This window comes from Melopsittacus undulatus, chromosome 23 (genome assembly GCF_012275295.1).
Source record: "Melopsittacus undulatus isolate bMelUnd1 chromosome 23, bMelUnd1.mat.Z, whole genome shotgun sequence".
Classification (NCBI taxonomy): Eukaryota; Metazoa; Chordata; class Aves; order Psittaciformes; family Psittaculidae; genus Melopsittacus; species Melopsittacus undulatus.
The window spans coordinates 126,350-142,494 of record NC_047549.1 but is presented as its reverse complement, the minus strand read 5'-3'; the positions used below and the strand labels follow the sequence as shown (position 1 = coordinate 142,494).

The window sequence follows — 16,145 nt, the reverse complement described above, 5'->3', positions numbered from 1 at the left end:
TTCCCATTGGAGAACCCCATTGGGCCATCAACCAATGGGGATGGAGGAGCCAATGGGGAGAGCTCAACCATGGCACCAACCACAACCAATGGGGATGGAGGAGCCAATGGGGATGGAGGAGCCAATGGGGAGAGCTCAACCATGGCACCAACCACAGCCAAGGGTGATGGAGGAGCCAATGGGAGAGCTCAACCATGGCACCAACCACAACCAGGGGTGATGGAGGAGCCAATGGGGAGAGCTCAACCATGGCACCAACCACAGCCAAGGGTGATGGAGGAGCCAATGGGAGAGCTCAACCATGGCACCAACCACAACCAGGGGTGATGGAGGAGCCAATGGGGAGAGCTCAACCATGGCACCAACCATGGCACCAACCACAACCAGAGGTGATGGAGGATCCCCCATATCCCCCCTTTGGACCCCAGACGATCCCAAACCTGGTTCCTCTGCTCCGTGCTCACTCCATGGATGTCCCCATCCCTCTCCTCCTCCATGGGGCAGCTCCGGCCCCAGGCGGTGCTGGGGGCACCAGGAACCGGTATCCTGCCAGCACCGTCCTCTGGGGCTCCCGCATCACCGACCAGAACAGCTCCGGCCGTGCCAGGAGCACCTGAGCTGCATCCGGACCCGGATCCATGCGGATGAAGACCTTGTGGCTTCCGGCATTCCCGGCCTCCGAGCTCCTTGGATCCATCCCATTCCCAGTTCCCGGCTGCCTTTGGAGAGCTTCCTTGTGTCCCAGTCCTGCTGCTGGTGCTGGTCTGCCCTTGGACACTTGGGCTTTGGTGCGTGGTGAGGATCCGGCTCTGCCATAGGGATCCTTTGGGATGGCTGGAAGCTGCCTGGAAGCAGGGAACAGAAGGGGATGGGGTCACAGGCACCTTCCTCTCGGTGCCACCGGCTCAGGTGATGCTCATGGAACCACAGGGATGAGGAATGGGAATGGGAAGTGGGTCCAGAGGTGGCCCTGAAGGACCAGACTCACTTGGGCTGGGATTTGTCCTTCTTCATCTTCTGATCCTTCATCTTCTTCATCCTTTGGTCCTTCATCTTCATCTCCTGGTCCCTCATCTTCTTCATCTTTTGGTCCTTCATCTTCTTGTCCTTCCTCTTCTTCATCTTCATGTCCTTTATCTTCTTCATCTCCTGGTCCTTAATCTTCTTCATCATCTGATCCTCCATCTTCTGGTCCTTCATCTCCTGGTCCTTCATCTTCATCTCCTCGTCCTTCATCTCCTCGTCCTTCATCTCCTGGTCCTTCCCCTTCTTACCCCATGGCCCCTTGGTATGAATGGAGCTCCAAGAGGGACTCAAAGGCAGATCCTGGCACATCCCTGGAACTGGGAAGGACACAGACATCACAGGAGCTCTGGTCCCTTCCCATAATGGCCAAGGATGCTCCTCGAGCTCCATCCCAATGTCCATCCCAATGTCTCCATTTCCCATTGGATCTTCCCCATGGACATGAGCTCGGAGCTGTTTACCTCCCATATCCTGCCCGTTGGGGGGCAGATCCTCTTCCTCCTTGTCCTCAATGGGGATGGATCCCGAGGGATGAGGAGGGCTCAAGGACCTGGGGAGGCTCCGGGATGGTCTCTTGGACACGAGCTCCAGCTCAAACCTGGGGAGGAAGGGAGAGCATCAAACGGGATCTGTTCCTGCCCCATCCCAAAGGGAAAAGGGGGATCCGGGATGGGAGAGACCTCAAATCCTAACTGGATCCGGTGGGTTTATCACCTGAGGCCAAACAAGAGCCCCTGCTCTGTGCCCCATAGGGTCCCATGGAGCTCCAGCAGCCCATTGGAAAGGGGGCGTGGCTTCACACCAAGGGGGCGTGGTTTGTTGTGGAAGGGGGCGTGGTTTGACTTAGTAGGAGCTTAGGGGGACCCACAGCTGGATTCAAAGGGCTGTAACAACAGCTGGATGCAATGGGACACATTGGGATCCAATGGGACACAGCTGGATCCAATGGGACACAGCTGTATTCAAATGGGGATCCACAGCTGGATCCAATGGGACACAGCTGGATCCAATGGGACACAGCTGTATTCAAATGGGGATCCACAGCTGGATCCAATGGGACACAGCTGGATCCAATGGGACACAGCTGGATGCAATGGGACACAGCTGTATCCAAACAGGGAACCAACAGCTGGATCCAATGGGACACAGCTGGATCCAATGGGACACAGCTGTATCCAATGGGATGCAGCTGCATCCAATGGGACACAGCTGGATCCAATGGGACACAGCTGGATCCAATGGGACACAGCTGTATTCAAATGGGGATCCACAGCTGGATCCAATGGGACACAGCTTGATCCAATGGGACACAGCTGGATCCAATGGGACACAGCTGCATCCAATGGGACACAGCTGGATCCAATGGGACACAGCTGTATTCAAATGGGGATCCACAGCTGGATCCAATGGGACACAGCTGGATCCAATGGGACACAGCTGGATCCAATGGGACACAGCTGTATACAAAGAGGGAACCAACAGTTGGATCCAATGGGAAAGAGCTGGATCCAAACGGGGAACCCACAGCAGGATCCAATGGGACACAGCTGGATCACTTCCCACCCCCCCCAGCTTCCATGCATCCCTGCTGCTCACTCCGGGAAGACGATGACTTTGCCGGTGAAGGTCAGGGATGCAATGGACACCATTGGGGACACCACCAGTGTGGGCACACGGAGCCCCTGCAACGGAAGCACATGGAGATACTGGGATCCCATGGATGCGGATGGGCCCTATGGGTCTGCTCCAATGGGGAGCGCTCACTTCAGCTGCATCCCATGGGTGGCTCCTCTTCCCATTGATCCCATGCAGGAAGGAGGGATAGAAGCACATCCTGACCACCCGCTCCTCCATCAGCAGCATCCCCACATCCCGCAGGACCAGAGCCACGTTGTGGCCCTTGCCCAGGCACTGGGATAGGAGGGAGGTGGTAGCCAGGATGCAGCGCTCGGCTCGGCTCCGGGAGACTCCGGCATCCGTGGCCACCTTGGAATAGTCCAGAGGCTTCAGCTCTTTGGCACCTGGGAAAGCACAAAGGGATGAGGATTCTGCCACTGTCCATGGAGCATCCAATGGGAGGCATCCGGAAAGGAGCCATTGGAAGGGCTGCTCCTCACAAAGGGAAGGGATGGGACATCCGGGATCTCCCTGTGGAAGGGATGGATCCAGCATCTCCATATCCAAGGGATGGATCCAGCATCTGCCTATCCAAGGCTTGGATCCAGCATCTCCCTATCCAAGGGATGGATCCAGCATCTCCATATCCAAGGGTTGGATCCAGCATCTCCCTATCCAAGGCTTGGATCCAGCATCTCCATACCCATGGGATGGATCCAGCATCTCCCTATCCAAGGGATGGATCCAGCATCTCCCTATCCAAGGGCTGGATCCAGCATCTCCCTATACAAGGGTTGGATCCAGCATCTCCCTATCCAAGGCTTGGATCCAGCATCTCCATATCCAAGGGATGGATCCAGCATCTCCATACCCAAAGGTTGGATCCAGCATCTCCATATCCAAGGGATGGATCCAGCATCTCCCTATCCAAGGGTTGGATTCAGCATTTCCATACCCAAAGCTTGGATCCAGCATCTCCCTATCCAAGGCTTGGATACAGCATCTCCATATCCAAGGCTTGGATCCAGCATCTCCCTATCCAAGGGATGGATCCAGCATCTCCCTATCCAAGGGTTGGATCCAGCATCTCCCTATCCAAGGCTTGGATCCAGCATCTCCCTATCCAAGGCTTGGATCCAGCATCTCCATATCCAAGGGTTGGATCCAGCATCTCCCTATCCAAGGCTTGGATCCAGCATCTCCCTATCCAAGGGTTGGATCCAGCATCTCCATATCCAAGGGTTGGATCCAGTATCTCCCTATCCAAGGGCTGGATCCAGCATCTCCCTATCCAATGGTTGGATTCAGCATCTCCCTATCCAATGGTTGGATTCAGCATCTCCCTATTCAAGGGCTGGATCCAGCATCTCCATATCCAAGGCTTGGATCCAGCATCTCCCTATCCAAGGGATGGATCCATCATCTCACCACAAAGGTCCCCGTTGTCCATGAGGTTGTGGACCATTCCCAGGTTCCAGGCCACACGGAACACAGGCTTCCTGATGCTCACGCTCCTGTTCCCAACCTGGATCCATGTGGAGACCACATCGAAGGAGCCGAGGGTTGGAATCCGGATGCCCTGGAGCAGAAAGGAAGGGCCAGAGGATAAGGGATGCTCAGAGGGAAGAGCTGGCACTTGGATTGGGATCCTGCCATCTCCCAGTGATGGGATGCTGGGAATGGCTTTGGGAAGGGGATGCTGAGACCTCTGTTATCCCTCCTAATAGGAGCTCATGGATCACCCCTATTGATGACAACACCACCCTCTTTATCCCTCAGGGGCCACTTTTGGGGTGGTTTTCCTGCTTTCTGGAATGGGGGGAAGCAGCAGCAGCCCATGCTCCGTATCCATGGGATGGATGAGGAGGATACAGCTGTATCCTTGGTACCTTGCGCAGGAAGAGCTGCTGCTGGATGGAGGCAGCCACTGCATCCCACACGGCTCTTTGCTCTGGGAAAACAAAGGGAAACCGGGAATTGGGTCCGTGCCATTCCCATATGGAAGCAGCCGCAGGTCCTGGTCCCCCCTCACCTTCAGGGCTGACCACGGAGCCGGGTTTGATCCCATCCCAGAAATCCATCTGGGACAGCCTCGTGCTTCCTGACTGCTCCTCAATGGGGATCCCCATGCGGGAGCTCATCCCTATGGATCCTGATGCTTCCAGAGGGCAGGACCCACTGCGGGGCCGGCGGGGACACAGACCCCTGCGGTACCATGGTAACGCAGGGGGCGTGGCTTGGGGGAAAGGGGGCGTGGTTTACATCAATGGGGGCGTGGCTTAAGTGAGGGCTCGGCTTGTGTATGAATGGAACGGGATGATGGGGGCGTGGCTCTGCAGCATGTGGGCGTGGCCTGTTTAGGGGGCGTGGTTTGTCGTGGAAGGGGGCGTGGCTTCCCTTAGTACGGCCTTGGGAGGACCCACAGCTGGATCCAGTGGGACACATCTGGAACCAATGGGACACAGCTGGATCCAATGGGACACAGCTGGATCCAAATGGCAGGACCCACAGCTGGATCCAATGGGACACAACTGGATCCAATAGGACACAGCTGGATCCAATGGGACACAGCTGGATCCAATGGGACACAACTGGATCCAATAGGACACAGCTGGATCGAATGGGACACAGCTGGACCCAATGGGACACAGCTGGATCCAAATGGCAGGACCCACATCTGGATCCAATGGGACACATCTGGATCCAATGGGACACATCTGGATCCAATGGGACACAGCTGGATCCAATGGGACACATCTGGATCCTTCCCCCCCAACTGCTCCACACTCAGCTTCTTCCATCTCTTTATTCACAACAATAACAGCCCCTCCCCCCAAACCCCCCCCTTGGAGGGGTGGGGGTGGGGCAGGACCCCAACACCCCCCCCCAAAGATGTTGCCCCAGCGTCTCTATTGTGAAGCACAGGGGAGGGTTGGGGGGGGCCCTTCCCCCTTCCCTCCTCTTCCCGGCTCCTTCCCATTCACTTCTCCTCTTTTCCATCCATCTTCTCCCTCTTTCCGGGTGCTTCCATCTCATGTGTGTGTGTGTGTGTGTGTTCCCCCCCCCCCCATCTCACGCGTTTCCTTCCTCCTCATCCCCGTTTTCCTTCTTCCCTTCCTCTTCCGAGCCCTCACTTCCGCCTTTCCCAGCTCCTTCCCCACTCTTGGCATTGGGGACCCAGAGGCCGGAGTCGATGCAGCGCTGCATGTGGTGCTTGGCTTCCTGCAATGGGGCAGGAAAGGTGTATGGGGGGGGTGCAATCCGGTTTTCCCACTTTCGGGAAGCACCAGGAGCATCCTGGAATGGGGAAACAGGGAAACACTCACAGTTGGATCCATTTTACTGATGGCATCTTGTAACATCTGGACATCCTTGACATCGAAGCACTTCTGGAGCTCCTGTTAGGGGCAAGATGCACATGAGGACCCCCCCCCTGAATCCCACCATATCCTGGTTTCCCTGCTTTATCCCTAAGGAATAAGAGGGAATGGCCTCAAGTTGCAGCAGGGGAGGTTTGGATGGTGATGGGGATGTGTGTATCCACCTAAAGGGTGCTCAGGATTCCAACCCAGGGCAGTGCTGGAGTGCCCATCCATGGAAGCATTCCCAACCCATGTTGTTAGTGGTGGCCTTGGATGCACTGGGAATGGTTGGATTGGATGGATCCCATCCCATACAGACCAAAACCCTCAATGCCATAGGTTAGTGGTACCCTTGGCAGTGATGGGAATGGCTGGACTGGATGCATCCCAACTGATGAAGCCAATGCCCTGATTGCCATGGGTTAGTGGTACCCTTGGAATTGATGGGAATGGCTGGACTGGATGGATGCCACCCCCTGCAGACAATGCCCTCATTGCCATGAGTTAGTGGTACCCTTGGAATGGATGGGAATGGTTGGACTGGATGGATCCCATCCCCTGCAGATGATGCCCTCATTGCCATGGGTTAGTGGTACCCTTGGAATTGATGGGAATGGCTGGACTGGATGGATCCCACCCCATGCAGATGATGCCCTCATTGCCATGTGTTAGTGGTACCCTTGGAATTGATGGGAATGGCTGGACTGGATGGATCCCATCCCATACAGACCAAAACCCTAATTGCCATGGGTTAGTGGTACCTTTGGCAGTGATGGGAATGGTTGGACTGGATGGATCCCACCCCATGCAGATGATGCCCTCATTGCCATGTGTTAGTGCTGGCAGTGATGGGAACCCTTGGCCAGGCTGGCCCCAAAGCCCCATTCCAGAACCCAGGAATGGGGTGCACGGGAGCACTCACGGGTGGCAGGGACTCGTAGACCTCCACAGGATCGAGCCCCCCTGGCCCCAGTCGCTTCTGCCTCTCCTCTTCCTCATACTCCTTCATGGCCTTCTCAATGCGCACCTTGGCCCGGCCCCGCACCCGCTCCTTGAAGGCCTCCAGCTCCTCATTGAAGCCCTCCATGTACTGCTGGTCGGCCGTCTGGAAGGGGGATGTACTTATAGGGATACAGGGATATGGGAATGGGAATGGGGGGGGGGGAATGGGGGGGTCCTGACCTTGATTTTGGTGAAGAACTGCCTGAAACAGGCCCTGGGGTCCACCTTGAGGCTCTTGGCCAGCTCCAGGATGAACTGCATGACGATGGTCTGGTGGGCGACCTGCTCCATCAGCGCGTGTTTCTGGGGGGGGGGAAGGAGAAAGGGGGTGAGGACACCCCCAAAACCACCCCCAAACCCCCCCGGATCCTTCAGAAAGGGGTTTCCAAGGCAGTTTATTCCCTGCTTTGGGAATTCTGGAGGCAGAGGGAGCTCTGGGGGGAGGAGGGCAAAGAGGCTTCAAGGGGAGGTCTGGAGGGTGGGATGATGATGGGTGCATGGACAGGAGAAATCCCAAGGGAATTCCATTGGGATTGGGCTTCCAGAGGGCAGCAGCAATGCAAGGAAAGGGGATGGGGGAGCTCCTGCCCTGGCTCCAAAGGGAATCCCATTGGGATTGGGCTTCCAGAGGGCAGCAGCAATGCAAGGAAAGGGGATGGGGGAGCCCCAGCCCTGGCTCCAAAGGGAATCCCATTGGGATTGGGCTTCCAGAGGGCAGCAGCAATGCAAGGAAAGGGGATGGGGGAGCCCCTGCCCTGGCTCCAAAGGGAATTCCATTGGGATTTGGCTTCAAAGGAACAACAGCAATGCAAGGAAAGGGGCTGGAAAAGATGGGGAGGAGGAAGCTCCAAGCACAACAACAGCCCCAGGCAGGAATTCCATGGGATATCCTGGATAACTCCCTCATCCACAGGGCTGTGGAGCAGAGCAACATGGGAAGCACCAGACTCCCCATCCCAAAGGCCTCAGTTCCCTTGGCTCCAATGGGACTCCAGGCTCTCCCCCCCCCCCCATTGCCCCCATTCCAAGCGGGATAAGGCATTCCCAAGCCGACGGCTTCCCTACCTCCTCCACCTCCAGGTCAATGCACCAGATCACCAGGTAATTGGCTGTCTCCTCACACACCAAGTGGGGGTTATCCGACAGGTACTTCTGGCTGTCATCCCAGCGCCGCAGCATCCCTGGAGCATCCCATGGGTTAGGATGGGGGTCGGTGTTCCAGACAATGGGAATCATCCCCCCCCCTCCCCCCCCCAAACCTCACCAAAGTGTTTGATCTGCTTCTCGTGCCTCTCCACGAAGGTTTTGTGTTTCTTCTCCTTCTGCTCCTCAGTTTCCTCCTTCTCTTCGGCTTTCACGTTGAAAACGCTCTGGGAAAGGGATGGATGCAGCTTATGGATAAAGGGGGTGATCCCAAAGGGGGGGGGTGATCCCAAAGAGAGGGGGGGATCCCAAAGAGAGGGGGGGGGATCCCAAAGAGAGGGGGGGGGATCCCAAAGAGAGGGGGGTGATCCCAAAGAGAGGGGGGGGTGATCCCAAAGAGAGGGGGGTGATCCCAAAGAGAGGGGGGGGTGATCCCAAAGAGAGGGGCGGGTGATCCCAAAGAGAGGGGGTGATCCCAAAGAGAGGGGGGGGTGATCCCAAAGAGGAGGGGGGTGATCCCAAAGAGGAGGGGGGTGATCCCAAAGAGAGGGGGGTGATCCCAAAGAGAGGGGGGTGATCCCAAAGAGAGGGGGGGGTGATCCCAAAGAGAGGGGGGTGATCCCAAAGGGGAGGGGGTGATCCCAAAGAGGGGGGGGGTGATCCCAAACAGAGAGGGGGTGATCCCAAAGAAAGGGGGGGGTGATCCCAAAGAGAGGGGGGGATGATCCCAAAGAGGGGGGGGGGGATGATCCCAAAGAGAGGGGGTGATCCCAAAGAGAGGGGGGGGTGATCCCAAAGAGAGAGGGGGTGATCCCAAAGAGGGGGGGGGTGATCCCAAAGAGGGGGGGGGTGATCCCAAAGAGAGGGGGGGTGATCCCAAAGGGGGGGGGGTGATCCCAAAGAGGGGGGGGGTGATCCCAAAGAGAGGGGGGGTGATCCCAAACAGAGGGGGTGATCCCAAAGAGAGGGGGGGGGTGATCCCAAAGGGGGGGGGGTTATTCCCAACCCCCACCTTGCTGAATCCATCCTTGCTCAGGGTATCCACATTCCAAGGCAGGTTCTTCTCCTTCTTCTTCAGCTCCTCCAGTTTCTTCTCCCAACTCTTCTCCTCCTTCCGCAGCTGTTGGGCCTCAGCCTGGAGCTTTTCCAGCTCCCCCTTCCCACCGTCCGGAGCTGACACCTCCAGCTCCCTCATCTTCCTCAGGCACTCGCTCAGCTTCCGCTTGCATTCCCGGCAGCCTTTATCCAGCTCTTCCTTTTCCTTCTGGAATTGCTCCATCCGCTCCACCCGAGCCTGAAGGAGACAGGAGGGAAAGGATGATGAGACCTCCCCCCCCCCCATCCGTTATCCTTATGGAATAGGGTGATGGGAAAACCAGGACAGCCCAGATAAGAGGAGAACCCCCCCCGGCTGTGTTGGGATGAGGATGGAAGCAACAGCATCATTCCCTCTCCATGTAAATACAGCAGCATTCCCAGTCCCCATGGATCCAGCTTCTGAGAATTGGACATCCCACCCCCCCCCCGTTTATCCCAATGGGTTTCTCCATCCCTGGACATGGTGAGGATGGGAGGGAAGGACCAAAAACTGCAGGGGGGGGTTTACCATAGAAACGGGAACAGCACAAGGAGGGTCCCAGCATCAGTTCCCATGGCAACAAAGGGATTTCCCCACACCCCCCCTCCCGTCAGAGGACCCCCCCTTCTCTCCCTCACTATGGGGGTATCCGGGCGCTGGTTGCCATGGCAACAAGGATTCCCCCCCATAGGTGATCCTATGGAGGGTGCCGGTTGCCATAGGAACAGGGGATTCCCTACCCCCCCGTGAGTCCCGGTGCCGGTTGCCATGGGAACAGTGAGACCAACCCCCCCCCCCCCCCCAGGGCATCCGGGTGCCAGTCGCCATGGGAACAGGGGGACTCCCCCCCATAGGGGATGCTATGGGGGGTGCCGGTTGCTATAGGAACCGGGGATTCCCTCCCCCCCCCCCCCGGTGAGTCCCGGTGCCGGTTACCATGGGAACAGCGAGACACCCCCCCCCCATAGGGCATCCGGGTGCCGGTTGCCATAGGAACCGGGGATTTCCCCCCCCCCCCCGTGAGTCCCAATGCCGGTCGCCATGGGAACATTGAGGACCCCCCCCCATAGGGCATCCGGGTGCCATGGGAACAGTGAGGACCACCCCCCCCCCCCCCATAGGGCATCCGGGTGCCGGTTGTCATAGGAACCGGGGATTCCCCCCCCCCCGTGAGTCCCGGTTGCCATGGGAACAGTGAGGACCCACCCCCCACCCCCCCCCCCCCGGGCATCCGGGTGCCATGGGAACAGGGGAACCCCCCCCCCCCCCCCCAACCCCATAGGGCATCCCGGTGCCGGTTGCCATGGGATCAGTGAGACCCCCCCCATAGAGCATCCGGGTGCCATGTGAACAGGGGGTCTCCCCCCCCCCCGGGGGTTGCTATGGAGTCGTCCCGCCGTCGGTCACCATAGCAACGGACCCTCCCGTCGCTGCGGGAGGGGGGGGGGGGGGTAACCGGAGCAGCCCGCGGCCTGCGTCACCTGGTGCCGCCACCGGAAGAGGCTGGCGGTGTCGATGTTGGGGTGCGTCTCGTCCTCATCGTCCGACACCTCAATGTGGTCCCACACGCTGTAGTCCACCATGCTGCCGGTACCGGTTCTGGAACCGTCCAGCGCCCGCCCCGCTTCCGGCCGGCGCCGCCGAGGCCTTCCGGTGCGTCAGGAGACCGGGGGGGGGACTGCGCATGCGCGAGTGGCGCAGATGAGGAGGGAGGGGGGGAGAGGGAGGAGGGGTTAAAGGGATACGAACCCGGGTGTATTGGGGTGTATTGGGGTATATGGGGGTACATTGGGGTACATTGGGGTACATTGGGGTGCATGGGTGTACATTGGGGTATATGGGGTGCATTGGGGCGCATGGGTGTACATTGGGGTATATGGGGTGCATTGGGGCGCATGGGTGTACATTGGGGTGCATTGAGGTACATTGGCGTACATGGGGGTACATTGGGGTGCATTGGGTACATTGGGGTGCATGGGGGTGCATTGGATACATGGGGGTACATTGGGTATATTCACGTGCATTGGGGTGCATTGGTACATGGGTGTACATTGAGTACATTAGGGTGCATTGGGTGCATTGGGGTACATGGGGGGTACATTGGGGTATATGGGGTTACATTGGGCTCTATCGGGGTGCATTGGGTACATTGGGGTGCATTGGGGTACATTGGGTACATTGGGTTACATTGGGGTGTATTGGGGTACATGGGGTGCATTGGGTACATTGGGGTATATGGGGGAGATAGGATTGTGGGGGTGCATTGGGGTGCATTGGGATACATGGGGGTACATGGGGGAGATAGGGTGTATGGGGGTGCATTGGGGTACATGGGGGAGATAGGGTGTATAGGGGTGCATTGGGGTGCATTGGGGTACATTGGGTACATGGGGTTTGGGTACATTCAGGTGCATTGGGGTGTATTGGGTACATGGGAGTACATTGGGTACATTGGGGTGCATTGGGGTATATGGGGGTACATTGGGGTCTATTGGGGTGCATTGGGGTACGTGGGGGTACATTGGGTTACATGGGGTAATTGGGGGTGCATTGGGGTACATGGGGGTACAGGGGGGTACATGGGGGTACAGGGGTGTACATTGGGGTGTATGGGGTAATTGGGGTGCATTGGGGTACAGGGGGGTACATGGGGGTACATTGGGGTATATGGGGGTACATTGGGGTACAGGGGGGTACATGGGGGTACATTGAGGTACATTGGCGTACATGGGGGTACATTGGGGTGCATTGGGGTACATTGGGGTGTATTGGGTACATGAGAGTACATTGGGGTACATTGGGGTGCATTGGGTACATTGGCGTACATGGGGGTACATTGGGGTACATTGGGGTGCATTGGGTACATTGGGGTGCATGGGGGTGCATTGGATACATGGGAGTACATTGGGTACATTCACGTGCATTGGGGTATATGGGGGTACATTGGGGTGCATTGAGGTACATTGGCGTACATGGGGGTCCATTGGGGTGCATTGGGGTACATTGGGGTATATTGGGTACATGAGAGTACATTGGGGTGCATTGGGGTATATGGGGGTCCATTGGGGTCCATTGGGGTGCATTGGGGTACATGGGGTACATTGGGGTGCATTGGGGTACATTGGTGTACATTGGGTACATTGGGATACATGGGGGTGCATTGGGGTACATGGGGTACATTGGGGTACAGGGGGGTACATGGGGTGCATTGGGGTCCATTGGGGGGCATTGGGGTACAGGGGGGTACATGGGGGTGTATTGGGGTCCATTGGGGTGCATTGGGGTACAGGGGGGTGCATTGGGGTGCATTGGGTACATTGGGGTGCATTGGGGCCTATTGAGGTCCATTGGGGTGCATTGGGGTACATGGTTACATTGGGGTCCATTGGAGTGCATTGGGGTACGTTGGGTACATTGGGTGCGTTGGGGCCCATTGGACTACATTGGCGTCCATTGGGGTCCATTGGGGTGCATTGGGGTGTATTGAGGTGCATTGGGGTGCATTGGAGTACACTGGTTCCCATTGACATCCACTGGAGTCCATTGGGGTGTATTGGGGTACATTGGGTACATGGGGGTACATTGGGGTGCATTGGGGCCCATTGGGGCCCATTTAGGTACATGGGGTTCATTGGGGTGCATTGGGGTACACGGGTTACATTGGGGTGCTTTTGGGCCCATTTGGGGCCCATTTAGGTACATGGGGTTCATTGGGGTGCATTGGGGCCCATTGAGGCCCGTTTAGGTACATGGGGTTCATTGGGGTGCATTGGGGTACATGGGGTACATTGGGGTGCATTGGGTTCCATTGGGGTACATTGGAGTACATTGCGGTCCATTAGAGTGCATTGGTTCCCATTGGAGTCCATTGGGGTCCATTGGGGAACATTGGGGTACATGGGGTACATTGGGGTACATTGGTTCCCATTGGGGTCCATTGGGGTCCATTGGTTCCCATTGGGGTGCATTGGAGGAGCTGTCCCTGTCTCGTGCCCGTGAGCAGAGCAGGGAGGATGCTGGGGAGCGCTGAGGCAGCGGGAGCCGGTCGGGAACGAGAACGGGACCGGGAATGGGAATGGGAATGGGGATGGGAATGGGGATGGGAATGGGAACGGGAATGGGAATGGGGATGGGAATGGGAACGGGAATGGGAACGGGAATGGGAATGGGAATGGGAATAGAACAGGGACCAGGAATGGGAATGGGGATGGGAACGGGACGGGGAATGGAACAGGGACCAGGAATGGGAAAGGGAATGGAAATTGGAACGGGACAGGGAATCAGAACGAGACCGAGGATGCGACCGGGACCGGGAATGGGACCGGGAGCAGCAATGGGAGCAGGAACCCGGATGCGGCTCCGGGGTTTCCTTGGCAACCGACGCCGGGCGGGGTGGGGGGGATGAGGGAGCCGCGGCTCCGCCCTCGGAGCCAGGGGGGTCCCGGGGTCCCCCCCCCGGACCTGAGGCACCGGGAAAGGATCGGGCCCACCGGGGGGGAGCGGGGCGGGATGTGTGGAATGGGGCTCAGTCCATGGGGCTCCATGCACCAAACCATGGCATTCCATGTGTCATTCCATGTCATTCCATGCCATTCCGTGTGTCATTCCATGTGTTATTCCATGTTATTCCATGTGTTATTCCATGTCATTCCATGTGTTATTCCATGTTATTCCATGTGTTATTCCATGCCATTCCGTGTGTCATTCCATGTGTCATTCCGTGTGTCATTCCATGTGTTATTCCATGTCATTCCGTGTGTCAGTCCATGTCATTCCATGTCATTCCATGTGTTATTCCATGTGTCATTCCATGTCACTCCATGTGTTATTCCATGTCATTCCATGTGTCATTCCGTGTGTCATTCCATGTCATTCCATGTGTCATTCCATGTCATTCCATGTGTTATTCCATGTCATTCCGTGTATCATTCCATGCCATTCCGTGTGTCCTTCCATGTGTAATTCCATGTGTCATTCCATGTGTTATTCCATGTGTTATTCCATGCCATTCCATGCTGTGCAATCGGATGTGAGGCTCACTCTCCATGTGTTTCCGTGTGCTATTCCATGTCCATCCATGCCAATCCATGCCATTCCATGCAGTGTGAGGCTCACTCTCCATGTGGTTCCATGTCATTCCATGTGTCATTCCCTACCATTCCATGCCATTCCCTGTGTCATTCCATACCATTCCATGCCATTCCATGTGTCATTCCCTACCAATCCATGCCATTCCATGTGTCATTCCATGCCATTCCATGCAGTGTGTGGCTCACTCTCCATGTGGTTCCATATCCATTCCATGCCATTCCATGTGTCATTCCCTACCATTCCATGCCCATCCACCCCACACCTGAACTCCCCATCCCTCCCCACAGCCCCCCCACAGCCGCACTGCTCCCGTCCCTGCAGTGCCCGGTTCCCAGCTGTGCCAAGGGCTCCGGTGCCATTCCCTATGGAAGATCCCAAACTATTCCCTCCCCCTGCCCCACAGGTAGGGAACCCCCTTGGGATGCTGTGGGATGGGGATCGGGATGGGGATGGGAATGGGGATAGAGATGGGGATGGGGGTAGGGATAGGGATAGGGATGGGGATGGGGATGGGGATGGGGATGGGGATGGGGCAGTGACTGGGATGTAGATGTGGCCCAGGCTGGGAACAATGGGAATGTTGCTGGAGCCAGAACAGTGACAGTGCCTGGGATGGGGACAGGGGCAGTGTCCAGGTAAGGGACATTCGCTGGAGTAGGAATAGGGATAGGAATGGGAATAGGGATAGTGATGGGGATAGGGACAGGGATAGGGATGGGAATGGGGATAGGGACAGGGATAGGGATGGGAATGGGGATAGGGATGGGGATAGGGATAGGGATAGGAATGGGAATAGAGATAGGGATAGGGATGGGGATGGGGATGGGGATAGGGATGGGGGTGGGGATGGGGATAGGGGTAAGGATAGGGATAGGTTTGGGAATGGGAATGGGGATAGGGATGGGGGTGGGGATGGGGATAGGGATAAGGAGAGGGATAGGTTTGGGAATGGGAATGGGGATAGAGATAGGGGTTAGGGACAGAGATAGGGATGGATGGGGATGGGGATAGGGATAGGGATAATGATGGGGATGGGAATAGGAATAGGGATGGGGATGGGGATAGGGGTTAAGGATAGGGATGGGCATGGGAATGGGGATAGAAATGGGGATAGGGATACAGATAGGGATAGGGATGGCGATAAGGATGAGGATGGGTATAAGAATAGAGATAGGGATAGGAATAGAGATGATGATAGAGATAGGAATAGGGATGGGGATGGGAATAGGGATAGGGATGGGGATGGGAATAGGGACAGTGGCCTCCTTGTCTCAACAGGGACGGGCACAGGGATGCGGATGGGGACAGGGACACGGACGGTGCCCACACAGGTGCCCCCAGCGCTGCCCCCCCTCTGGCCCCTACCACATCCCTACCATGGGGGGGGGGACGGGGAGGGGGTGGCTCAGGAAGAGCCCCCCCCAATCCAACCCTCCTATCCCACCCCCTCATCCCCCCCCTTTCCCAGTGTCTCCATTGACCCCCCCCGGTGCATTGACCGTACCACGGTGGTACCGGGGGGGGGGGCGGTGCCGGCAGCCGGCGTCGTGCCACGAACCTCCCGCGCTGCAATGAATCATCCCCGAACATTCCACGAGTGTTCCCGCTTGGATCCCCCCCATTCCCATCCCATTCCCAATGGATCCCCTTAGGTGGGGGCGGGTATTGGGGCTGGCGTTAATTGGGGGGGGGCGGTGAGGATGTCAGCCGGCTCCCATTGACACCAATGGGTGCGAATTGAGCCGGGGGGGGGGGGGGTCACATCGGACCCCCCCTCTTTGTGCTATGAGTGGGGATGGGGGGTTTGGGGGTCCATTACGTAGGGA

The 16,145-nt window shown here is 57.3% G+C and overlaps 1 protein-coding gene across 1 annotated transcript; it reads right to left on the bottom strand.

Annotated features, from left to right (window-relative positions):
- Window positions 1-5,547: 5,547 nt before the first annotated feature.
- CDC37 (cell division cycle 37, HSP90 cochaperone) lies at window positions 5,548-10,893 on the bottom strand. Its single transcript, XM_034072041.1, has 8 exons — window positions 10,710-10,893; window positions 9,163-9,444; window positions 8,272-8,377; window positions 8,073-8,188; window positions 7,188-7,310; window positions 6,928-7,110; window positions 5,970-6,041; window positions 5,548-5,865 (listed from the first exon to the last, which is right to left on the bottom strand). The coding sequence occupies exons 1-8, from the start codon at window positions 10,809-10,811 to the stop codon at window positions 5,716-5,718; spliced, it is 1,134 nt and encodes a 377-aa protein (XP_033927932.1). The 5' UTR covers window positions 10,812-10,893; the 3' UTR covers window positions 5,548-5,715.
- Window positions 10,894-16,145: the final 5,252 nt, after the last annotated feature.